Raw genomic sequence first — 24,219 nt, 5'->3', positions numbered from 1 at the left:
TAAATAAACTATCCCATTCTTTATTACATTCACTCTTTTAGAGGATATATTATTCATTCTTACACATATTATAGTACGTATAATAAATCAGTGTGTCAGTATCTTTGGTGCCTCTGAATGTCTTTTGCTTAATAATGTCTTCAAGCAGCTGGGCTCCATCATTTTGCACAAATACTTCGTAAGTGTACATGCTGGGGATTTGTGTATTTGGGACTGTCTTGCAATAATAAGCTCATAGTAATAGGCAGGGGATTCAGCAATGATTATCTAGGTTATAGAGAATTGTATCAATCAAAATTCACAGAAAGTTGAGTCGATGAACCTGAGGTGCGAGTCTGTAAATTTTTTCCTTCTTTCCTCAGTCGTATGAACAGCAGCAGCAGCACGGAGCCTCTGACAGCCTCCCACAGTTCCCCGGATCAAAGCCGTGCCACAGGCAGCTCCAGGCTCCGGCCCAACTTCTTCAGCCAGCTGTCAGGTCAGACCTTCTACAACAACGAGTACGGACACCTGTCCGAGGAGGGCTTCTGTGACTTCTACTCCTCACCAAATACCACCTCCCCGGCCTCTTCGAATGTGTAATTTTACCAAAGATGCATAAAAAAGGGGTTTAACACAGACAGCTGAGGTTGAGGATGGTTTGCAGTAACATCTCAGTATTGACATGTAACTAGTCTTTTTTTTTTATATTGAAGATCAGGTTTTAGATTCTCATGATTCCTTTCTCCTCATCTTGAAATCCTTCCTCTCTCAGACTGTTGCCTCAACAAATGGACTGAGCTACATGTGCCTGAAGTTCCTCTAACCAGCCACTGCGTGGCAGCATTATGACAAAAAACAACCCACAAGTATTTCCTAGTCACACATATATATATTTTTATCTTTTATATGCAGAGAATTCTTTCTTTATTTGAGAAAATTATGACTCATACAAGAGGAAATAAAGAACTTTATCTCCTTCTGCTTGTTTTTTTCCAATGATGAATATGAATTTAGAGTTGGATCTGTCGTAAAAGCTGTACTTCAGTGGAGTAAAGTGTCAATTTGTGTTTTGGCCCACAGTGAGAAAGAGCCACAAGCTCTGTGATGATTTAGTCAGCGAAGTAAACAGATATTTTGGGCATCTGTGTCATTCAGTGGAGGTGGACACACTTAGACTCACAACAAGTAATAAGTGACAGAGGTAAACAGAGGGATGGAGGGCGAATAAAAGGAGTGACTCACGGTAAGCACCTTTATCAGAGCTGGACGTAAGCACGATGATAGCTGTAACAGTTTAACGCCCTCTTACAAGCTCACATCACAAATGACAGCCTGCAGGGTGTTGTCCCAGGCTGCCAGCTCAGGGAAATGAGAACCGGCTTGGTGCAAAGTCCACTTTGTATACGCACACTCTCGCAGTTGTAAATGTCACAAAGTCGGAGACCCAAAGGTGCCACTTTCAGCTTCTAAGAATAATCGTTACCATGTTGTTCAGGTAAACTGTCAGTCGTAGGTGTAAAACTTTACAATCTGGCCTTCATAATTTGACTTTTATTACAAATACATTTCTTGCAGTTTAAAGAAGCGAAAAGAAATAAAAAGAAACCTAAAATTTTTAAAGTCAAAACTCTTTCACAGATCACTTTCTGAGGTTGTTATGGAAACACGAATCACACCAGAGTAACCTTTATCGTAACCTCTGAGGACAGCGCAGGGATTACAGTAATTTGAGCGTTAACGAGAAGAGGATGGTACTCAGAGTAGAAAAACAGGTTTTAAGGTGCTTTTAAGTCAGCGATGATCACTGACATAACAGGGAGTGTTGTAGTGACAACAGAATAAAAGGAAGCGGAGGCCCGGATGAACAGGTTTATCCCTTTGAAAAAAAAAACCTTTATTAAAACCACACTAAAATTCATTTTAAAAAAATCATATACCATGTAAATAAACAAAAATAGAATAGAAAAAAACCCCCAGACATTCACTATATTTTTGCCATCACTGAGACTGAGTAGAAATAAAGTGGAAAATAGAGACTGTAGTGTAAACAATGATAAATGCTGCACCGATACTGAAACAAGCAGGAGAAACTGAAAAGCTTTCAGTGGCACAAAGAGGCTGACAAACACACGAGAGCTGGTGATGATCCTGTACGGTTTAACAGTAAGCCAAAAAGGCACACAGGTGGAATACTGGAGATAAAAACGACAGACCACGCTGCATGACACAAAATGCTATTTGTACACACTACGCTTTAGATTTCGACCCGTCCTATGCACGTTTTATGAACTCTGACAATACTTCCTTCAAACGAGGACCAAAAATCTAAATTGGTCTCCTAATTTAACAACACATCCGGCTGAGATGATCCTGTTTTGATCCCATTTACTCCCTGAATTATATCATTTCCTATACCCATGATTTAAAAATGTTCCTTTGATTGAATATATGTGGATATCTATTATTATTCTTTCGTGTCATTCTAAAAATACCAGCTGCAACCTTAAGAAAAAAAAAGAAAGAAAAAAGATACAGGATGAATCCCTGGCAGACTCAGTAACAAAAGATATCGCCTCCTCTCCTTTCCCCTCCTGACACTGAAGACGGAGGAAGCCGACATGCGATAGTCAGCATTCTCACGTCACTGGAGCAGAAGGAGTCCAGGAGGATCTTTAATAAAACAGACGCATCCCTGCAGCCTGGTAGTTAAATCAAGTGCCCGAGACTCTTATATGGACAAGGTGATACAATCTCCTGAAGGAGGTCGTTTCGGGCTGGATTTAGCTAACAGGCTAGCAACTTTGCACTTATAAATAAGATGTGAGGAGGGGTGGGAAGCGGTCATCATGACATTTTGCCAATCTGTATCTTCTTCCAGGCCTCAGAAGCAGTGAAAATACAGGAGTCGATGATCCCCGCGACTGTGAACGCCCCTCCGATGATGGCACAAATCTACAAAAAAAGAAAGAAAAATGAAAAAAACGATCCTGTCAGGCTTCAGATTTCAGAGCTTTGATGTCTTCTTCTTACGTCTCAATATCAGCTGGGCCTAATCCCATTTATCAAAACAATGCTCTGCACCGACGCCTCGGCACTTGTTGGAATCCAACAAAGAGCCCTGCTGTAGGCTGACTCACAATCTTGAGCCGTGACTCATGATCACATTAAAAACACAGTCATCTCCTACCCATGCCTTAAGTCATGATAAACTTAAACAACACACAAGACGAATAATGGTGTAGCTCATCAGGCAGGCTGCCAATTCAAGGCTGACCGCATTATCAGTCAACAGGAAACTTTCTGATGAGGAGCTACAGGCTACGCCAAAATTCCAACAATGACAAGGGGAGTCGAGGAAGACAAAGGGAGTTCAGCGAGTTAGGAAATGGTCATTAAATTTCATACCAACAACATGAAAGCTTCATTCAGAAAATGGTTAGACATTGGTTAGCACAAAAACTAGAAAAAGGAGGGAACGGCTAGCCAGGCTTTGATCAGAGATCAACCCAGCAGCTTCATTCTTAACCATGTTAGCAAACATTTGAACGGCTTATTTTCTATCTGGTACTGGGCAGTGAGGATGTTCAATCACAAAGCAGAGATATTTAGATAAGATGCAGGAATGCGAAACATAACTGAGGGGAAGTGCAGGACTTCTCTCCACGTATATGTTTTCTGTTTAGGATCAATGAACCATGAAGCTGTTGCTTCTTGTGATCTACAACACCACTGGTTGAATTGTAGGCCCAATCCATGACAGTACCTCCACCGTGTTTTACAGATGGCTGTCGACACCGTTGTACCACTCCCCTGACCAAAGAAATATTTTCAGGCCATTTTCTGTGTAATTTGCCATTCCTCACCCTTTTCTCCTCATTTCCCTTCCTTAAGAATGACTTCTTGACCGCCACCCTTACACTGAGGTCAAATTTTGATTCAACTTCAGTGAACAGCAGATGAATCAACTGAAGGGCCAGATGTGTCTCTCAAGTCAATTTCTTCAGAGCATGCCTTTCAGAAGCCTGACACTTCTTCTGTTGTCCTCTATTTCTACAGTTTTCTCATTTTTTTTAAGTCTCCAGCTTGTTGGGAATCACTTTGTTGTTGCAAAAATCCTATTTTATGCCCGCCAAACTGTTATCTTTGGCCTTTTTCATAGACTTAACTAAAGAAACTGTAATAAAGCTGCTTTTGTGATAAAAACTAAAAGATACAATTCAAAATGTGTTATTTGCTGAGTGTAAACACAACACTAGCTCATTCACTGAGTCAGGTGCCTTTTCTATCCTTGAATGATTCATAGGTGGCATAACAAACAAACAGAAAAGGTCACGTACACGACTGAAAATGAGTGAAACAGCAGCCAAAGTCCAGAGAAAAACTGTGAAAGACTTTCAGAAAAGCTGGAAAATTATTACTTAAGCCCTTTAAAAAAAATACAAGAATATCTGGCTCCTTGAAAGCAAAATATAATGAAATAAGGGGTGGTTCAAGACTTTTGCACAGGATAGTAAAAAGTTGATCTTTGGACTTGAACTTGAAAGACCTGCAATTCAAATAAAAGCGGCTTTCGTAAACAGCCTTGGGGCCGCGGGCTTTGTGTTTACTCACTGTTGTGATGAAGCGGTAGAGGGGCTGTCTCCTCTCCGTGTACTTCACTGTGATCGGACTGAGATCGTACCTGAACCAGATCGCTGGGATAATTCTTCCCGTGTGGCTGTAAGCAACATATTCCTGTGTGTGGGAAAAAAACAAAGATCACAAGTGAGGAACTTAATCCCATTACGCTTGTAAAATAAATCAGCACATATTCTTATCTACAGCAGTGGCAGTGGTGTTTGTGAGTCACTACAGAATCAGTTTCGGAATAAGTCACTCCACAGTCATAAATGATTCATTAAAAATGAATCTCAGCTGAATATTATTCCAATGAAGCAACCTCGAGGAGGCTACAATATAAATTGAATTATTGTTACGAGCTGACATGGCTATCAGGCGGTGGATATAACTCCATTTCTCCAAAATCAGTGCTGCAGTAACTGCCCAACACAATAATGTTGACCATATTAAACACATTTAACACGACGCAGAAGAATGTCGCAGTCCAAGCTCGGATGCGGGCCTCAGCTGGATCACTATTTATTCTTTGGAAATTAGGTTTTGGAAATGTTTTGCTCAGGCCCTTATTGTCCCTTCTTCACAGCTGACCTGCAGTGTTATTACTCCACACTCCAATCCCAGCTGTCTTCCTACACGGTTCTAGGAAGTGTTTTTTCTTTTTTTTCGTTTATGGTTTGTTGACATCTTGAGAGTTTTTCCAGTCACTAGGATTAAGCTTTTTTTAAGCACTTTCAGATGAGTGCAATGTTAACACGAGCTATACGTGCTCCGGCCGTATGCTGACATGGACACGTTGCCTCTGTGATGAGAAAAGGTCATCAGCTAATGAGTGCAGGGATGCGGTACCTTATTGGCTACTGTGTACTGATAGGAGAACCTCTGTCTGCCTGAGAGGTCTTCATACACTGTTGGTACAATCTTCAATATGTAGTCATGTGAAGCAAGAGCTGCAAAAGACATAACATTAATTAAATAAGACAAACAAAGCATCTTCAGTATTCAAGATGAATGCTGTCTTTGTAAAACAAGTTCCCACGTAGTTCTGTCCAATGAGTGTCTTGTGACATTACATCATCCTACGCTACATTGCCAAAAGTATTCACTCACCTACCAACCACTGAATTCAGGTGTTCCAATCACTCCCACAGTCACAGGTGTATAAAATCAATCACCTATATTGTTCTACAAACATATTTTAAAAAATGGGTCGCTCAGTGAATTCAAGTGTGGTACCTTGATAGGATGTTGCCTTTGCAAGTCCAGTCGTGAAATTCCCTCACTACTAGTCCACAGTCAGCTGTTAGTGGTATTATAACAAAGTGGAAGTCATAAGCAATCAGACATGAAGCGCCTTGTAAGGACGCCAACTTTCTGCATAGTCAGTCGCTACAGACCTCCAAACTTCATGTGGCCTTCAGATTAGCTCAACAGCAGTGTGTAGAGAGCTTCATGGAATAGGTTTGCATGGCAAAGAAACCACATGAAAGTCTTACATCACCAAGCTCAATGCAAAGCACTGGATGCAGTAATGTAAAGCACGTCACCACTGGACTCTAGTGCAGTGAAGACTTGTTCTCTGGAGTGACGACTCTGGCAATCTGATGGACAAGTCTGGGTTTGGTGGTTGCCAGGAGAACAGTACTTTTCTGACAGCACTGTTCCATCCTGTTCCAATAAGACTGCGTACCAGTGTGCAAAACAAGGTCCATAAAGAAATGGATGAGCAAGTTTGGTGTGGAAGAACTTGACTGGCCTGCACAGAGTCCTGAACTCAATCTAACAGAACAGGATGAATTAAGAGCGGAGACTGCGAGGCAGGCGCTCTCATCCAACATCCGTGTCTGACTTCACAAATGTGCTTCTGGTCAAAAACTCCCATAAACACACTTCTAAACTTTGTGGAAAAACTTCCCAGAAGATTTAAAGCTGTGAACGGTGGGGCAGCATATAAAACCCGATGGATTAAGAACAGGATGACACTCAACTTCATATGTGTGTGAAGGCAGACAAGGGAATACTTCTGGCAATATGGTGTAAGGTGGTCATAATTATTACATTTGCTGTCTAGATACATACGGTTAGATGACATCTTGTCTGCCCCTCCTAAAGCATTAAAGGCTCCTTGGACTTTCTGTACCTGTGTGACAATGAAGACAGAAAAGATCTGTGTTCATATTGCAGATATTCTTCTCCACTTTCTCCATCTTAAAAAAAAAAAAAAATAATATGTGTCCCCACCTGGAGCTTTTCTCCAAAGGCAAGCTTGTGGATGGTGTGGGTCATGTCAGGGTTTTGAGGCTGTGCTGTGGCACTATGTGTCGACACGTGGAAGTTTCCCGGTACCTGAACATAAACAAACACATTGAGGTGGGTTTGTGCCTAACACCACAAGCACCTGCAAGACATTTAGCTAGCTAATGAGGGAGCCTGAATGCGTTTGGTTGGAAACTAAATGTTCCTTGCCTCCAGACCGCGTGTGTTTTACATATTTCCAACTACTCCCACAAGCATGAGTGTCAATTGTTCAACTGCAGGGTTAATCACTGTAAATGTAGTGGAAAGACTGACGCACAAGATGCAGACGTGAGACAAACACAGCTTCATGGTGCCTAGATTATATGAATAGGTGTAACTAAATCCAAGCGCACCCTCAATTTAGCATAACTCAATTTAGACCCAAGAGGTTGGTGGGGGCAATCTCCATTTTTAACTCGAGTCCAACTCAAATATACAAGCTGACATTCAATCCAAGCTTGCTTGTCAGTAAAATACAAATATCAGCCCGACCCAGTCCGTCAGTGTAACTACTGGGCACAGAAAAGCAGAGTTTTGCAATTTCCTGAAGGGAAGCAGTAGTATAAGTGATTCACACAGCATGTATGGATTAGGCTTCTCGCACTCTCGGATGAGGTCTTACTTTGTTGATGGTGAACTCTCCCTCAAAGCGACAACCATCACCCTGGTTGAGGGGAATCTTCATGGAGTTCTCTATGTGACCGACCTCATGGCGTCCCATCTCATCTTGGATGTCCAAACCCACCACTGAAAGCAAAGAAACACAAACTCAGACAAGTGCTGGGATGATCGGCCAATAAATCGTTTAGTTAAACAATAGAAAGGAATCAACAAAAAAATTATTGACTGTTTTTCTGGGACTTATTTGTTTTAGTGATTACTTTAATCTCTAAGATATCCGGAAAACAGTGACGAACTCGAGTGATTTTTTTTTAACTCTATAACAAATATTTGCCTATTTTATTGATGAGTTTCAGCAAAAATCAGCCATCTGGGACCATCACCACCTTCTGGTTAAATATGAGCAGCTGTTTGTTGTTGCTGTTTTCTTTATTTTATTTTGAAAAACCAAACAAGTAGTTTTTATTCAAAAAGAAAAAGAGAATACCTGATTATCACTGCACAAAGTGATCCACAGAGTAAACACACAATCAGACCATTTACGATACCCAATCACCCCCGTCTCCCCGTGTCGGTGTTTTTCCATTTAGACTTCACCCCTTTCTTTTAGGCTGCGGTGGCACACATTGGCAGTGGCCTATTTTCAGAGCCTGCCTGCATTTTATGTCACCCACGAGTGCACAGAGAGAGAGAGAGAGAGAGGGATGTCTGCTTGATCTGTACTAAAAACCTCCACATGCCGTCTGTCTGACCTTTGACATTCAAGACGGGATTCTCCCCCCTCTCCATCTCTATCCAGATCTCAAAATACAGTGCATAAATATAAGTGACGTGTCCCTGTGTGTGTGTGTATGCGCCAGTGAGAGATGGTTGTTTCTCCTTTTTAAGACATTTAGGACTGGAAGCAGGTTGATAGAAAGTGGAGGTTAGTATAAGGTTATTTACACGCGGATGTGCTTTTCCATGAAGTCACAAATCAAGGCGGGGCAATCGGTAAAGGTCACCGGAGAGAGATGATGTTTAACTCTGGAGCAGCAGAGCAGATAAACGCTAAAACCAGGGGATGGAAATGTCAGGTTTTCCATGATGAAAGAGCCTCTTCCTTGAAGTAAATTTGCAATGGATGACAACCTCTTTGGAAAATTGACTTGTGTAGAATATTAACTCGTGAGGAGAGGAACATTTCTGCTCATTACGTGCAGCTGCACTGTGTGGTCAAACCGACGTGTTTGAGCTGGTATTTAAATGGGACCCAAACTTGAGGGGGAAGGGAAAGGGCTTCAATTTTGCAAATAAACAAAACGACCTATACATACAATCATCAAGAGCTTTCATTAGTAACGGCAGGGGGACGGCCTTTGTTTAGGCATGCCATGAGTGAGTGAGCTCGTCTGAACACATGGCCAGCAGCTGTGTGTCTGCGTGCCAAAGCCTCTATCGCACAAATCTGGACTTAATTTTCACACAAGCAAGTTATAAGCTTTTCCATTTTTGGATATCGCCCGAGCTGAATCGATGTGTGAGTTTTCTGCGCTGTCCCGAGACCTGCCGGTGTGTTTGTGCAAGGGATTTGTCATTTGGCATAGTTTTAGAGAAGGGGCTGGGGGAGGGCATGAGGAGCACAAAACTGACCTGGCACCCTTCAAGCGCACGTTCCACAGACATCTGAGCGCAGGGTACGAGCCAGTAGAGGCGACTTAATGTGAAACACAGATCACAGCTGTATGGCAGCACGAGATTCAACAGGAGATACATGGCAGAGGATGCGCTCGTCTTATCTACAAGCATGCCAGACCAAAACTGCCAGTGCAGTATTGTGCAAATGTTCTGAGCCATGCCTCATTTCTTTACATTTTGTTAGGCAAATGGAAAATAGATGCAGCAGGTTACCGAAACATACATGGAAATACAGTATTATATGGCAAAAACAGTTCTAATGAGGTGGGAAGTCAATATTTAGTAAGGCCACCATTCATTAACACAGCCTGAACTCTCTTAGACAGATAGTCTAATAGTTCTCATTTTTCGATGTTTCTACCTTTTGTTCTGTTCTCTGTCAAAATGATCCCACACTGCTTCAAAAATGCTGAGGTCCAGGCTCTGTGGGGGCCAATCCTTGACTGAAGCTGTTTCATTGTGTTTTTTTCCATCCACCTACGCCTTTACTGCATCGACAGTGTGTTTGGGATCACTGTCATGCTGAAATATAAAGCTGCTGCCAATCAACACTTTATAATAATAATAATAATAATAATAATAATGGATTGGATTTCATATAGCGCTTTTCAAGGCACCCAAAGCGCTTTACAATGCCACTATTCATTCACTCTCACATTCACACACTGGTGGAGGCAAGCTACTGTTGTAGCCACAGCTGCCCTGGGGCACACTGACAGAGGCGAGGCTGCCATATCGCACCATCGGTGTCTTGCCCAAGGACACAACGACCAGGACAGAGAGCCCGGGGATCGAACCGGCGACCTTCCGGTTGCAGATACGCTTCCCAACCCCCTGAGCCACGGTCACCCCAATACAACTTTCCATATTGTATAGTAGAAAGTAGAAAATCTTATGAGACTTTTCTGCATTCATAATTCCATCAACTTTGACAATATCCTCAAAATAATTCAAATTTGGATTCATCACTCTATAAGACCCGTTACCACTGATTTTCAGTCCAATTCTTGTGTAATTTGGCTTTTCTCCCTCTTTCTTATCAATAATAATGGCTTCTTGAGAGCACACCCTTCCACCGAGCCCATTGAAGTTTCAGTGAAGAGTAAAGTGAAGTTCAGTGGATCAACTGAAGGTCCAGACGCATCTGGACCTGTCAGGTCCTGTGTCAGGTCTTTGCTGCTTATTAACTGCTATTGTTAAAGTTAAACATGTTAATTTCTGTTACGCGTAGACACAAAACTGATTCGTCCCTTTAAATTGTTGAATTGTGCCTTTTTCATACTTGAATGATTCATAAGTGACTGAATTTCCCGGAGGAAACCACCCAAGGGATTAATAAAGTTTTATCTAATCTAATCTAATCTAATCTAAAGAACTGAGGGGTGGCTCAAGACTTTTGCACATCACTGTAGTTTTGAGAGTCTGCATCTTTATCTAAGGGATAGTTTATCCTTTGCTAATATGACATGTTAAATGACAGGGCACATGATAAGCATGAGTCAGATAAAGGGGAAAACAAACTGTTAAAAGAGGCCTTACACAGTGCGGAAGAGAAAAAACAGAAACAGAAGATGTAATGCAAAGAAATAGATATTTGTATATATGTATATACTCACAATCACAGTGTAAGTTTGGCAAACTGATGTTTAAACTCACTTCTATCTTCCCACCACTGTCTTTATCGGGATCATCCACATACAGTTCATTTACACTGCAATGGATGGAGAAAAGAAAAAAAAGGTTAGAGATGGTTAGAACAGAAAATCAACTTTTAATTTAAAAAAATGTGGTATTGTCATTAGAAAAAGACACTTTTCTCCCTCATCGTCATGCCATTGTGCGCCACTTTAATAGTAGGGGACTCATCTTCTGCCAAATTGCAAGGAGAGCGCATTTGTGTATCTCTGCCGGTGTAATTTCCTTTCTGTCACACCCTTACCAAGTCATCGCTTATTACACATCGCCAAGAGGCTGACGCATGCACAAAGCCAATTTCCTGTCACAAATTTGACTCCATTCATTGGTTACAACACTGGCTGGGCAGAATACATCATAATGAGGGCATTGACATTCATAATTAAGTCCCTGTTTGTGCCTGCGTGGTAACCAGGGAACTGTGCGTTTCAGCCAGAGGATATTACAGACGAGCGGCAGTACCTACATTTCAGTGGCTATGAATCCCGTCAGCTCAGACAGGAAGAGGAAGAGTATGAAGACACAGCACAGGATGGAAACTGTGGGCAAAGAGGAAGAAAGTCAGAATGAAGACATTGTTCAAACCTAGGTCACTGGTGATGTCTCATGTATCACTTCTTTCACACAGAAGTTACACAAGCTTCACACAGAATGATGCAAGTCAAATGATCTGGACTGACCGGGTCTTAAGGAATGGCTGACCTAAGCTATTGGTATTAATGAAATCACAGCAGCTAAAAAAATAAATCCCTAAATAGCAATTTTACTGACAGCGTTAGCCCTGCCATTATGTTGTTTTTTTCTTTCTTTTAAAGAACCTCCTACAGTAATTACACATTAAATACCAGCACAGCAGGCGGCCATGACAGCATTTCTTCTTTGAGAGAGGTGATCTCATGCTACGCCTTAGTAAGCCCTACAAACAACATTTTAGGCTTCTTAAACTCGCACACTGACAGTCACCCAGACCAAAAATGGCTTATACAAAAGATGCTGAGCAGAAACCAAAGTAGGAAAATTAACCTTAACTGTTCAGTATCTTTGTGCCGACATAAAGCCTAAGCTTAAAAACACACTAAAGGAGAAGCAGCCAGGTCGTCTGCTTCCCTCCATGTGCCAAACTAATCAGCCGAAGAGTCAAATAAAAGAGTGGCCATGTGTTTACTAAGATAAATATGGAAGGAACTGATCTATGTCTGCGCAAATGTGGTGTATCTGGTATGGTGAGAGCCTCGGTTAGAAAGCTCTCGCTCAGCAGGTGAGGCATGTTTACGTGGCAACTGTCTCTTAGGTTCGCACAGTCACGTGACCTTGTGGTTTAGCAGGGCGTCACAGGCGGACCTGTGGCTAGAGGAAGCTTTACATAAGGTAATATTTAACCAACAAACAAGGGAGTGTCACTATGACACATAGATTACGAATTCAGGTTCATTAAAAGACTTGTAGAGTAAGTTTTCCCTGCCTTCAAAGGATGCAATATAGGACGACGATTACTAAAGATGAGCGATTTTAAATAGTCTCACAATGGAAATACTGACACCTCGAAATGATTTACAAAGACATGTCTTCTATTTACGCTCCAGCTTACCCGGACAGCTCGGACATTCTTTGGACTGTGACACAAAGGAATCGGCTACAATAACACCATGAATCAGTCGCTGACATTTGAAACTAGCCCTATTTATGCAATCAGATGTGGCTTTTTTGTAACGTCTTTGTTCCTTCTAAGGCTCATTTTTCCCCACATAGCACAGGCAAATTTGATTTTTTTTTTTTTCAAACCAGCCCAGGCAAAAAAAAAAACAACAAAAAAAAAAAACACACAAATACTAAGAGAGAAAAATCTGACAAACAAGAGACTGATACATTAAATCCAAAACATGAGCAGTTCCAGAAACCACAGTGGGCAAAACAGAGCTTTTGTTTAGGGTAAACTGAGCCCTGCAGAATGTGCCCTGGGGCAAAAAAAGCCGATGAGGGTCAAATATTTGGCCTTTTGTGAAAAGGCAGGCTCTGATTCTTTTTTGCCACCGTGGCCTGAATGTTATTTGGCCTGCTGTAGATGAAGCATTAACAGGTTTCTAATATCCCAATCTAACCAGTGGCGTCATCCCTAGACAGCGGATGGAGACAGGAAGGGAGTTAACTGAGTGCAGGAAAAACTTATATCCATTTCCTCTTGGGTGGAAACGTTGCTGTATAACTTTAGTAACTTTTTTCTGCTGTCTATTCAGAAAATTATTTTTCTCTGCCTTAAAAGGCTCCAATACTGAAACGGCACTTCAGTTTATCCACTGTGCCATGAGTTTGGTTGACAGTTTTCCTACTATGTGTCTTTGTCAGCTGACTAATGAATTAGACTGGTGCCAAAAATGTGTCATCAGAGCTCTTGTCTTCTATCAAGCAGTGAATAATCAATATAGCCTCTGATTACACAATGACTTATTGATGACAAGTAGGAAAACTCATGACCTGACTGGAAAAAGCAGTCAGATTTCCACTGATGACTCCTGAGGTGCCAGTGACTATGAGACAGAATGATTATTAGCATTTTTGCCATACCAGATGTGCTAAAACAGGTACTGCTCTGAGCTGTTTGTTTTTTACATAAGAGCATACCTCTGTGCTGACAAAAGGGAAGTACTTGAATCACTTGTCATCTTTTTCCTAAACATCTGCCTCCCAGAGCAGGGACTGGCATCCAGTTCTATTTACTTTTCAAGCTCAAGCTTCACTGTTCAAGCTCAAGAAGTAGGTTACAGACTGTGAAGCCCTGCTAGGACTCAAATGTCATTTTGAGTTAAGAATGAGGTGCTTTAAAGAGATCAGAGAAATCAAAATAAAGTACTGTGCAACAGTCTCGAGTCACTGTTCATTTCGCTGTAGTTTAACCCCAAGGAGCCAGACTTTATTGTAAGAGAACAATAGTTCCTCGGGCTTTCTGAAGGTCATTCTAAGCTTTTCATTGGACATTGGCTGCACATTTTTCACATATTTTCAGTCCAGTTCTCGCACCCCACCATTTGGAGAGAGGTACAACAGTGAGTGTCTCGTTAGAATTACTGCACCCACTTTCCATGCAAAATATAAAGCAATGTGTGGTGGAATCAGAGCTTTGTACAGTACTCTATGTTAAAAACAAATACAAAGTCCATGCTTCCAAAAACAAACTTTGGATTAAAATTTTTGTGTGTGTGTGTGTTTTGGGTTGGTTTTTTTGTTTGATTTTTTTAACTGGCTGGTGTATTGTATGCTAGAGCTAGAATGGAATTAGCATAAAGATGGGCTAGCTATATAGATGAAAGTTGTTTTTTTGTTTTTTTTATTGATTTCTGGTCGATTCAGTAAAAATGCAAAAATGCAAAAAAAAAAAAAAAAAATACACCAACAATTCACAAGCAAATGTTCCTGCTAGTATACAACTCAACTATTGCTAAAAAAGTGAATCACTAAACAGTTGAACTCAACCATTTGTTCGCTTGCTAACCAATAGGATAAATGATGCTAGGTTAGCCCTGCTTACACAGCTTAGCTTAAAAAAATAGTTTTTAGCAACTCTGATATTCAACAATTAGCATGTTTCTATATTTTTCAATGTAAAGTTGAGCAAGTTCTTTTTATCATACTGAACAAAAATAGTATGTTGTAGTTATACTTTGTTGCATACCTTTATTTCATTTGAGATGTCTATAATTGTGAGTCAACTGTAATCATAAAGTGCTGTGTTTATTTTGCAATACCTATTCTGAACTACTAAAATAGTAATACTAGAGTTACTAAAAGCTACACTGAAATTAAACACTGACATTTACACTAAAGTGAACTGATTGAATCCACTATGGAAATAAGGTGAGGCCTTTAGTCAGCACAAAAAAAAAGCCCCCACACACACAAATCTAAGCACCAGCTGCTCTTTGGCACAAACATTAACACATGCCATCTTATTTGTTCGAAATATGGTTTATTGCCTTTACGCTTTGGTTTGTGTTAATTCTCACTCTAAGTGCTGCAGAGGCAGATTTTGCTACCAACAGCCAGAGCAGTCAGAACTAGTGTTTTGGCTGATGTCAAACTACTGCAAGCAGCTGTACAGTCACGAAGGATGACCTTTTCAGTTAACTTTCACTGGAAAAAGTGATTACGTCTCACGTCTTATTTTGCCACATTTTGCATCTTCCATTTATAGAAGCGAGATTCAGGAATTCCTGTTGCATATGTGGAACAAAATCCCCCCCCCCAAAAAAAAAATTACAAAAATGAAAACCTCAAAGTAGATGCTCATAACTTTGGCCTGTGAATGAAGGACTACTCACTGAAAGCTCCTGTGTATGTTGGCTGGGTGAGATCTTTTGGCACTTTCCTGTAGATATCAAATCTGAGGAGAGACAAAAAGAAATATATAGCAAATGTAAATATTATGTGCAGAAAAACATTGCACATTCTGTACCCATCATGCCGTGCGATATTACAGAAGCACGATGGAATGTTAGCTTTGGACGTCCGCCATTATATATAACAGATCCAGACGGCCAACCGCAACACATACAAACACACACACACGGACTTTTACAGGGTTACACCTCTTCCTTTGAATGTCTGCTCTGTAATTATGAACTGACCCCAACAAAGGTCTAACACTCCACACATACACAAAGCCAACAAAAACACACACAGAAACATAAACACAAGTTCACCGACAATTTTAAATCATATGGTTTCAACTTCTTGGCAGTAAGTGGATATAAGAACTGCTGATTTACTCTCGGTAAAATCCTCAGTTTAACATTTTTGGATATTTCTAAAAATACCTTTCTCAAACTGCTCGTAAATCAGCGTTTAAGAGATGGGAAGATCATTTCCACCTGACACAATCGATTCTGCTTGTGAAATACTGTTCTTGCCAATTTTGGGAGCTAGAAAAAGGAAGGAGAAAAAATCTGCTACTCAACACCAAAACTATTTCGGTTCAGGACTCCTTGCGCTTGTCCTTTTTGGGCAGTGAAAAATCTTTTGGCTGACTGTGCAAACTCCACCCACACCCCGATACTCTCATCTCCCCACTCAACTCTCCTTAGCCATCTCTTACCAAAACAATCACATCTGTCTACATTTCTTCCACTTAGAGCGTCCAGAAAAATAATCACAGCTAATGCAATGCAGCGCCGGGGAGGAAGTATGAGGGTGGGCTTCCTGTAATCCACCTCTGCTTCTTCTCTCGGTGTTGCATAACCTCCTGCTTTAACGCCTTTGTTTTAATGTGAAGCACTCCTAGATCCTAAAACTCTCATTCAGCATTCCTCTATGTGTATACATCAGGGCAACTTCTATACTAATGTAGATAGTTAATGTGCACTGCCTTTCCTCACATGAAACAACCTGACAGGTGGAGCAAAATGATATACATCCCCACCATGTGAAGGCCTTGTAAGTCGAGTTCTAGTCTTTTCCAGGTCTTTGGAGTTTATTCAAGTATTACTTACGCATTCCGCGGTGTAGATGGTATGAATAGACTAAGGCTGAAGGCAGATTGTGGTCATAGTGGTATTATTTGGAACAGAGATGTTCGAGATATGTATTCAGCCACTGATAACAACGTAAAACAGCTGAGCTCATTTTAGGAATATGCGAGTTGTGCAGTTTGTCAAGTTCAGCATTATGGAAGGAAAGGATCATTTTTAAATGATACATTCGAAATATATAACCTCTGTTTTTTTAGAATTATTTTACAATTAAGGAAGTTCATCTGGAATATATTTGGATTATTCTTGTTCATACAAATACTGGTTTTTTCAGCTTAATTAGAGAAACAGATCAGCTACATGCACATGTATTTTAGAAAATGGACCTTTTTCTATGCATTTTTGCCTTCTGTACACATGTAAACTGAGCTTTTAAAATACTTCTTATTGTCTTACAGTGTCAAATGTGTGAGCCTTTGCCGTCTTTTTTTTAAAGTCAGGCTTCTGATTGGCTAGCATTTCCATAGAACTAGTGTTTTATCACTACTTGTGTGCTCTTGAATATGCATGACATTAGTTCTTGTATTTTCATAAGGCCTGAGATAGTTTCCATTGCATTGCTTACGTGGACGGGATTTTTTTTTTTTTTTTTTTTTTTTTTTTAAACAAAAGCTATAAATTCCCCTTATAAAAACTACATGTGTATCTGTAGATATAAATACTGGCTTAAATTCACTTTGTTACATATGTAGCATTTTTCTCCCTTCTTGCTTCAAGGTGATAAGTAGTCTTTCCTGACTTCCTATGCATCAAAAGGTATTTTATTTATTTATTTAATATATATATATATATATATATATATATATATATATATATATATATATCAAACTTTGTTTTTAACAGTTGAACATATTGAAAAAAAAGAACAATATGACTTCACTATCACTCCCTCCACATACAATATTCGCTTAAGTATTTCAAATTACACATCATCTGATTTTAAAAGGTGACCCATGTAACCACACCATTCACTAGTTAAAAGCAATATGCTGCATGCAGACACACGCTTCCTCGCTCACATACGTCATTCTGCTTTGACATTAAAGTAAAAACATACTGTGATCATGTCATCCTACTGGAATAACACTGCTGTTTCACAAACAATGTCCCGCACTTCAAGCCAGGGGTAGGTAAATAAAGGTCTGATTTAAGATTATACCACAAAAGGACAATAATAGACAAGGCCACAACACACAACTTCCACTTGACATTAACCAAAATGAGTTGTGTTTACTGCCTCACAGCTAAACTATTTCCGGGTTTTTTTAAAAAAAAGAGACTTATTTGTAACATTTTAAAGCAGTCCCACAATGTGTTCACTCTGAGGTGACAAAGGCAATGAATTCATTAGTAAAATTAATATGTTATAACACTAAATGACAGTTTAGGAGAAACTTCAGACACTAGTAAAGCTCCCATTTGAACAGGTATTAAACAGTTAGCATAAATGTTAACTTGGCTGTCACACACTTTAACATAAGCAGTTTAATGATTTGTATTTGGCTACACTAGCTGTCTGTTATTATCATCGTAGTGGCTAGCAGAAGTAATTACTTTAGGCTGACTGGATGGAATATTGAGCTGTGACAGAGCTGGTTGTGGACACATGGAAACACGTGGGTCGCCTGCTGTGCAGAGCAGTGGGGGAACTGTAGCTGAACTGAGCAGAGAGTCCAGAGTGTGGAGAACTAATCCGAGAACATAAAGAGTGGAATCCAGAGCAGAGCAGAGCTGCAGGCTTTTCGACTTTTAAAGTAACTGGTTAAAAAGTTTCTTATTTCCTTGTATGCGGCTTCAAAATGTAGTCAGTAACTTTATTATAATAAAGCACAATTTATAAAGTTATAAACCTTTTAAAGTCAGCAATTTAAAAAATATTTAAAAGATCTTGGAGTTATTTAAAATTAAAGAAAATATACTTTAAAGAAAAACATGACTATACACTTACTGAAGTGTAATAAAAAAAAGACTGACATCAACTTTCAGTATATGTATTTTTAACCTGTGCAAAACTGTGGTTTTATCGAATTATCTTTACTCAGAACACTTCATGAATATTTATGATGAGGTTCAAGGGTTCACATCTCGGTGTACCACTTACATTCGTAATTTCCTGAATTACAATCAACACATCTCCTTCCGTCACATCTCACTGCTCAGATGTTATGTGATTAGGGAGAACATGATGTACCAGCATCTCTCTGTTAACACCATGACACGAAAGCATGAGGCTACTTTTCAAGGGTCTTAAATAAATAAGCCGAATCTCGCAAATGACTCACAGTGAGTCAGTAGTTTGTTCCATGTATAGCCGAGTAAACCCACATTACAGACAATCAAGGTTCTTCTTTTCACACCTTACACCACAGAATATAAGCAATACTTCTCTCTTTACGTAGGTAACCCAACTGCTGTTACGATAAAGTCATTACTGCAATTACTGAAAAAACAGGGAGAATCCATATTAAGGCTCTAAAGTGACGATGTAATAAACACAGCAGATCATCAGGTTGGCTAACACAACATGTCCTTGTGCCAATAAATGACATAATCTAAAGGACATTAAACTTGGGCATAAAAGCCTTTCGGTGATTCACTCGTTCCTTCAGTGACGCTGTTCGATCATCCTGAATGAGATGATCCTCATTGTTGGAAGTTGGCATTTTTGAAGGAACTTTATTACTGTTGAAATGCCAGTCTACAGCAGCTGAGAAAGCTATGTATTTCTAGAAAAGACCAAACCCAGAAATTTACTACCACATATTAGAAGGGGAACACAAGACCGTATATGTGTACACCATCCTGCTGCTGGGAAAAAAAACCTAGAACACCAACTGTACATTAATCCAGAGCTTAAAATAGTCCTTAACAAATACACAAGTAACTCTTTGAGGAAAGCTGACTAACTTACCAACTGTCCAGCTGCTGCAATGATTTCTGTGTCTTTTTTTTAAAGAAATGAAAATGTGTACATGCAATTAGGTTTTAAATTTTAAATTAGCACCTTATTATTTTTGCTCATTAGATTTATGAACATAAAGGCAGAAAAACACCAGCTTCGCACTTTAGCTTATTTGCTGTGCGCTTTGAAATAAATAACATGCACATTCTGGGAATACATCCTACTTTTGTGGATGGTGCAATCTATGGTAGCCAAAAAGTGTTACACACCCTCACGCTGGTGACTAACCCTGCAGTATTTTTGAAAGGACAACTCCTCGAAACAGTTACTCAAGCCTTTTCTAGCTGTTGCAATGGGGGTTTTGTATGATCGAGGCATCAAGCAAAGCATCCAACGATGAGAATCTGACCTCTTGTGACACACAGTTCATTAAGAGTGTTACAATTTGTTCTGTCATCACAACACAGCTGTAATCTTTGGAAGATGACAGACACAGATTTTCAGTTTGACCGTGCTGTTGACCGTTTTCATCAATCTGTCCAATTTTTCTGCGTTAACATTCAGCACAGCAATACAGCTATCTGAAAACTGTGATTACTTCACATTAAATAGAGCTGGGAGGATTAGCTGAAACATTGTCACATATCAGCCTTGTTGGTTCCTGTTGACCTATCAGCAAATGACATCACATTTACTAATGGAAGCTGTGGCTCAGGACCTGGGATGGGCAATTGAGTTTTCCTAGGGTCCATGTGAGAAACTGTGACTGTTGCGCTAGTAAGCCGAACTCAATTCTGCTCAATATTAACTTTCTCTCTTTATAAACTGCTACCAGTAAGAATTAATGTTACAATTAGGCACTAAATGTGGCTACCTGGTAAGATTAACTGCACCAGCTCTGCTCAAGAGAGAGCGGGTCATCTGCTATTCGGAAGGTCATGGTAAAGTTGCGAAAACGTCCTTGGGCAAGGGAGTGAACCCCATACTCGTCCAGATAGCATAGAACAAAGCACTGTGTGAATGGGTGACTAAAGCTTGTAGTAAAGAGCACTTTGAGTGCTCCGTTAAACTAGAAAACTGCTTTATAAGAACCAGTCCATACTCAAATATTGTGTTACATTAATTCTGTGTGTCAAAGATAGTGTTTTGAGAATTTTTTTTAATTTAGATGGTAAGAAACCAACAAACAACTAAAAGTCATTTGAATAAGCCCAAAATGTAACACTGCAATCCACAGGCAGGAAACATAAATATTATTAACAAGTACAAGTACTTTACAACTTAATTTGCTCTCAAAATAAAATACATAGAAGATATTTTGGTTTTGACTTTGCTAAATGTTTTTCTTCAGTATAGCAGATGCTTAAAATACTGTTAAGAAATGACTTTTGTTGAGTCTGGTAAGCAACAGGATAACTGCAAAAGTAATACATTACTTATTCAGAGCCTATGAAGATATACGTTTTGTATGTGTTTAATTAGCTTCCAGAACACGCTGCAGTTGAGTTTATCAGATGCCGTTTTAGACTCTGTATAAATGTGTAAGGATTCATCTCTGTGAACTTAACAGTTGTGACCGTGGATATGGCAGATTTCCATTTAAAATCTAAAGACTGGCTCAAAATGTGTTGTCACTAAATTTGTCTTGGCAATGGCAAACAGAATGAAGTGAACACTATGCAAATGGCCAACGCAAACATCCTGTTTTTTATTCTAACTGGCCGTACTCTATTGATAGGTTTAACAGCCCTGTAGAGAAGGTGTGGCAAACAAGTTTAACTTGCAGATTAATGGCTTGAATGGCTCTGCAATGGCTGTGTTCCGGTTTCACTGTTTATTGGTGGCTAATGGCTGAATGTTTTGATGTTTGTGTACTGAATGTGCTACAGTTTCTTTTGTAAACCAAACCAACCCAGGCCATCACCTCTGTTTAGACTGCCGCTCTGCTGATTGTAATCGGGCTCACGTCTTGCAAAGCTGGACGAGGACATTTGCACATGCGCAAAAAAGGAACCCACACAAAAACCCGAGCATCACTGCGGCGACTTAACGAAAACCCGTGTATTAAAAAAAAAAAAATAAAAAAAAAATAAAAAACTGAGCTCGTCATGTCAAATGCAACACATCATTGTGATAACTTTGGCTGCCTCAGTAGCATGTGATGCTGAGCCAAGTGTTGATTCATCTACAGCTCACAGACAGCAGACCACCACCACCACTTTCCCCTTCATATCCCGCCACAAAGAACCGGAAGCCCCCCGTACTCACCTCCTAACATCGAAAGTCATGGTGTTTGCACGTTGGACAGGGGCGTTAAAAAGAAGAAAACTACAAACAACAGGAGACCATACTATCTTCAACGCTACCGGTTGTTCATGGGTACCGGGCTGACGTCAGCTTAGGACGCTTTGCAGAAGCTGATTGGCTGAGATGTACTTCCTGTTCACTACGATTCTTCTTCCTCCGAGTGATGCAGCCGTATTATAACGGGCCGAAACATGAATGGGAAAACGTCCCGTTGTTTTTTTTAAATTAAGAAATAATTAAAAATTAACATTAAGATGAACAAAAGATGAACTTATGCAATACGATCACATTTTTAAAAATAATTTTATTGACGGAAAATTATGCAGTGTCTTTTTTTTTATTTAGTAATGTGAATTTTAAGAGGAAAAGGGATTGTGAATTTCATGACAAAAATGGGCAATACAAACTGCTCAAAACTCAAATTTAATCCAGTGTAATCCATGTATTATGCTTTTACTCTTATTTTTTGCTTTCTTTTTTATATGTGCAGCAAGAGAACAAAAATTTTTTAATTTAAAAAAAAAAAAAATATATACTACTCCAAGTCTCATTCACCTACACATTTTAAAAGTAAATATTTAGCTGACATTCACATACACCCTCACTGCAGTGATGGATGAATTGTGGGTAACTCAGGGTTCAACATCTTGCCCAAGAAAACTTTGGTTCATTCTTTGATTTTCCCAACTGGTCTGCACTGATACTTGTGTAGCACTTTTCTAATCATTTTCTTACAACACACCTCAATATACAAATTCATACAAGCACCTTTATCAATGCCCAAGTGCTTCTAACCTAACATTCACACACTAATACGGATGCATCAGGGGCAACTTGGGTTCATTATGTCATCATGAGAACATAGCAAGCCAGGTATTAACCCACCAACCTTCTGCTTAGTGGCCGACCAGCTCTACCACCTGTGCCAAATTGCCATAGAGGTAAAGCCCCCCCCCTTAAAAAAAAAAATAATGCTAACAACTCTTTCTTACCAAGAAATGAAAATTTATTAATATAAAACTCTGCCACCTGAGTGGCTGTGGGTAAGGAGGACTCTATGAGAAGGTTGGTGGATGAATCCCTAGATTCTCAAAGTATCCTTATGAAAGAATCCTTGGGCAAGATCCACAACACCAAGATGCATTTGTGTGTGTGTGTGTGTGTGTGTGTGTGTGAATGCTGAAACAAGAGCTGTATGAATGTATGTGATTTGGTGAGTGAGACTAGGAAGTGCTTGCAGCGCTAAACTTGAGCAGAAAAGTGCCAGACTTTAAAAGTACCAGTCCATAAATTATGAATAGGCAATTATTATACAATTGTACATATGACATTAATCCTGGTAAAGGTAGTTTTGAATAACTTTTTACAGGAGTCCAAACAATACATTATTTTAAAGAAAGGTGTTATTTAATAAAAGAACATGGGTTTTTATCATCACTGTTATTCATGTTGTTCTTACTTCTAAAAGTAAGTAAGACACTTTGCCCCCCCCCCCCCCCCCCCCCCCCCCCCCCCCCGCCATGGCGAGTAACTACGCACATTTGATCTGGCAGTTTTACATCAGATGCTCTTCTTGACGCAACCCAGGGAGGGTTTTATGTCTGTAGCTGGAATCAAATCAGCAACCTTTATGCTTGCCAAGCAGCATGTGTTAACTACTACTTTGCCCAAGGCTTCTATGTGATATAAATCATATTGCCATTCTAATAAAACTAATAGAGGTATTACTGTGCTAACATCTAATCTCCCACGTTGACTCCAAGTAAACAAAAGCCTGCACATTATCTGACCAACACACTGACCAACACTTCACGTGCAAAAGTGAAAAAAAGGTCACCGTGAAAGAAAATCAGCTGATGTGTGGTAAAAATTGATTTTTCAAGCAAAACAGCCCTCGGCTTAACTTTTCCCAGTTTGACAAATGAATGGAGAATATGTGAGTTTTTACAGTAACACTGCTTATGAATTTGGTTCACATCCATTGCGATCATGTACAAATTTTTAGGTGACTAAAATAACACCACAAAACAGAAACTGAGACCTATACGTCAGGTTGGTATGGTTGAGAAATGCATCTGCTGCTGTCCTACCAAAAATCCGTCAAATCTATCAGTTAAAGTTTTTTCCACTGTAGGTATTTTCGTTTTCTTTCCTTAACACACACACACACACATATACTCTCATATCAAAAAAGGAAATATTTTTGGCTCAAAGAAAAGTGGCCTGTTGCTGAGACACTAGAAGACAGGATAGGCCCTGTGTTTTCCCAGTGATGTCTCAGTGCAGCCCGTAGTGACAATGACAGTAATCAGGCACAGATGTCAGCAAGTGACAGAGCGGTCTGACCACAGGAAATGCCACTTTGTCATCCTCTGTTTCACTTCCCTTTCTGGATGGCAACGCTGGTTGGTTACAGGCTGTCATTATGGGAATGAAAACAAAGCAATGGTTTCAACTACTTTCAGTGCTCACTTTTAATATTCAGTCTCACACATACATCCAGCGTGCTCACAGTAAAGTCCAGCTTTCTGGTCATCATGACCGCAGAGAAATTAGGCACATTCACATTAGTCCTAAACCCATCATCTCCTGGTTTCTGTA

The 24,219-nt window shown here is 39.9% G+C and overlaps 2 protein-coding genes across 3 annotated transcripts in view; one reads left to right on the top strand and one right to left on the bottom strand.

Moving 5' to 3' along the window:
- The window catches only part of flt4 (fms related receptor tyrosine kinase 4), a 49,376-nt gene extending 47,251 nt beyond the window's left edge, over window positions 1-2,125 (top strand). For both annotated transcript variants that reach the window (XM_019345099.2, XM_005467923.4), the window contains one exon: window positions 363-2,125. In XM_019345099.2, the coding sequence (XP_019200644.1) occupies window positions 363-582 (220 nt within the window). In that variant the 3' untranslated portion in view covers window positions 583-2,125. The remainder of the gene's footprint in view (window positions 1-362) is intronic.
- ergic1 (endoplasmic reticulum-golgi intermediate compartment 1) lies at window positions 2,052-21,773 on the bottom strand. Its single transcript, XM_003445872.5, has 10 exons — window positions 21,580-21,773; window positions 15,204-15,265; window positions 11,357-11,429; window positions 10,812-10,906; window positions 7,520-7,644; window positions 6,841-6,945; window positions 6,679-6,739; window positions 5,449-5,549; window positions 4,594-4,716; window positions 2,052-2,934 (listed from the first exon to the last, which is right to left on the bottom strand). The coding sequence occupies exons 1-10, from the start codon at window positions 21,597-21,599 to the stop codon at window positions 2,827-2,829; spliced, it is 873 nt and encodes a 290-aa protein (XP_003445920.1). The 5' UTR covers window positions 21,600-21,773; the 3' UTR covers window positions 2,052-2,826.
- Between the last annotated feature and the right edge of the window lie 2,446 nt (window positions 21,774-24,219).

The sequence above is a fragment of the Oreochromis niloticus genome, linkage group LG2, assembly GCF_001858045.2.
Source record: "Oreochromis niloticus isolate F11D_XX linkage group LG2, O_niloticus_UMD_NMBU, whole genome shotgun sequence".
In the NCBI taxonomy this organism is placed as follows: domain Eukaryota; kingdom Metazoa; phylum Chordata; class Actinopteri; order Cichliformes; family Cichlidae; genus Oreochromis; species Oreochromis niloticus.
The sequence above is the reverse complement of the archived record's forward strand: the minus strand, read 5'-3'. Positions and strand labels throughout refer to the sequence as shown.